This window comes from Neophocaena asiaeorientalis, unplaced genomic scaffold (genome assembly GCF_003031525.2).
Source record: "Neophocaena asiaeorientalis asiaeorientalis breed wild unplaced genomic scaffold, Neophocaena_asiaeorientalis_V1.1 C48596357, whole genome shotgun sequence".
NCBI lineage: Eukaryota > Metazoa > Chordata > Mammalia > Artiodactyla > Phocoenidae > Neophocaena > Neophocaena asiaeorientalis.
Window position 1 is genome coordinate 1 of NW_020184732.1, and position 1,813 is coordinate 1,813.

The 1,813-nt window shown below is 52.6% G+C and overlaps 1 protein-coding gene across 1 annotated transcript; it reads right to left on the minus strand.

The window, feature by feature from the left end:
• Positions 1 to 4: 4 nt before the first annotated feature.
• Positions 5 to 1,807, minus strand: LOC112392047 (G-protein coupled receptor-associated sorting protein 2-like; the record flags this gene model as incomplete). The annotated part of the gene is made up of 1 exon (XM_024733586.1): positions 5 to 1,807. A coding segment is annotated over exon 1 (1,794 nt), but the record flags the coding sequence as incomplete, so codon positions are not given.
• Positions 1,808 to 1,813: the final 6 nt, after the last annotated feature.

A 1,813-nucleotide genomic window follows, 5' to 3' on the forward strand; every position in this document is an offset into this window, starting at 1 on the left:
AACTCTCTGGCTCTGCACTCTCCCTCGTCCTAAGATGTTCTCGAATTTCTCTGACTGACCGGTAGGACGGATCATACTGAAATGGGAACTCAGGGTCAGGCTGATCAGGCTGAAGCAAAGATTCCTGCTCTTCCCCTTCTGGGGTAACTTCCACATTCTTGGGCTTTCCCTCAAACATTTCAGAGTATATGGATGCTGCTTCCTCAGGAATTCTAAAGGGGCTTGGGGATGGGAAGCCAATCCCATGACAAGGACCAGGTTTGAATTCAACAGTGACCTCTTCCCAGGTTTGGGGCCTGGATGATACATTAACTCCCTCCTCAGCTGTATCTCTGAACCTGGGGCTAGCCTTGTACACAGGATGGGGATTTAAGTCAAAGCAGGCCTCATCCCTGTCCCAGAACCAGGACCCAAATATGGCCTCTTCTTCAGACTCTGGCCTGGTCTCTTCTCTGGCCATAGCACCCAAACTGGACTTTTCCTCCGCCCAGAATAAGGATCCACCAATGGCCCCCTCCTCAGCCCCTGGCTCAGATTCACAAATGGCTGAAGCCCCAGCCTCCATACTGACCTCTTTCTCTGCCCAGAACCAGGACCCAATAATGACTTCCTCCTCAAACCTGGGCTCTTGTTTGACCCTGTCACTGTTATTAACATCTTTCTGGGCCTTGGGCTTCAAGACAGTGTTAGACTCTTCCTTGTCTCTGGGTCTGAATCTACTATTGGCTTCTTCTCCAGGTAAAAACCAAGACTCTTTATAGTACTCGTCTTCAGACTCAGATTCAAAAAAGTCCTCTCTCTTTGTCCTGAGCTTGGACCTCATATTTGCCTCATCCCTGACTCTGGGCCTGAACAAATTATTGGTATTTTCTCCAGCCCACAAGCAGAATGGGTTGCCAGACTCTTCCTCAGACCCAGACCAGGAATCAATATAGGGTTCTTGCTTGGATCTGGGCCTGGATCTGGGATTAGGCTGATGTTTGGCCCTGTGCCTGGACCTGGTATTGGCCTCTTCCCTAGGCCATGATCTGATACTGGCCTCTTCTCCAGCCCAGAAAGAGGACATTGTAGAGGTCTCATCTGCTGACCAGAATCCAGACTCATTAGAGGCCTCCTCTCTGGCCCTGGACCTGGGATAGCACCAAGACCCCATATTAGTTTCCTCCCCTGATCCAAACCAGGGTTGGATTCCTGTCTGAACCTGGGAGCCAGGAAAGGTCTCAGTGTCTACACTGACCAGTTCCCTATCCACAGATAGGGCCATAGGTTTAGCAGCTGACCCAGACTCAGTATTGACCAGTGGCCAGGTTACTGCATTGGTCTGAGACACGCCCTCTGCTTGCGACATTGCCTCAGCCCCAAACTCAGTCTGGGCCCAAGCCTGGGCTTCATCCTTGGGCCTTGCCCCAGGGATTGCCTTGGCTTCAGTCTTAGGACGTGCCCCACCTACTGCCCTGGCTTCAGTTTTGAGTCTTGCCCCTGCCATTGCCTGGGATTCAGTTTTGGGCCTTGCCCCGGCCATTGTCTGGGACTCAGCTTTGGGTCTTGCCCCAGCCATTGCCTGGGACTCTGTTTTAGGCCTTGCCCCAGCCATTGCCTTGGACTCGGTTTTGGGCCTTGCCCCAGCCATAGCCTTGGACTCAGTTTTGGGCCTTGCCCCAGGTGTGGCCTGGGTCCTAACCTTCGGTCTGACCACCATTGGGACTTCATTCTCTCTCTCAGCCCCACCTCCAACCTCTTCTCCAGGCTTCTTTTCAGGCTTGGCCTGGACACCAGGCTCAATCTCAGCCCCAGTCATAGTACAAGTTACAGA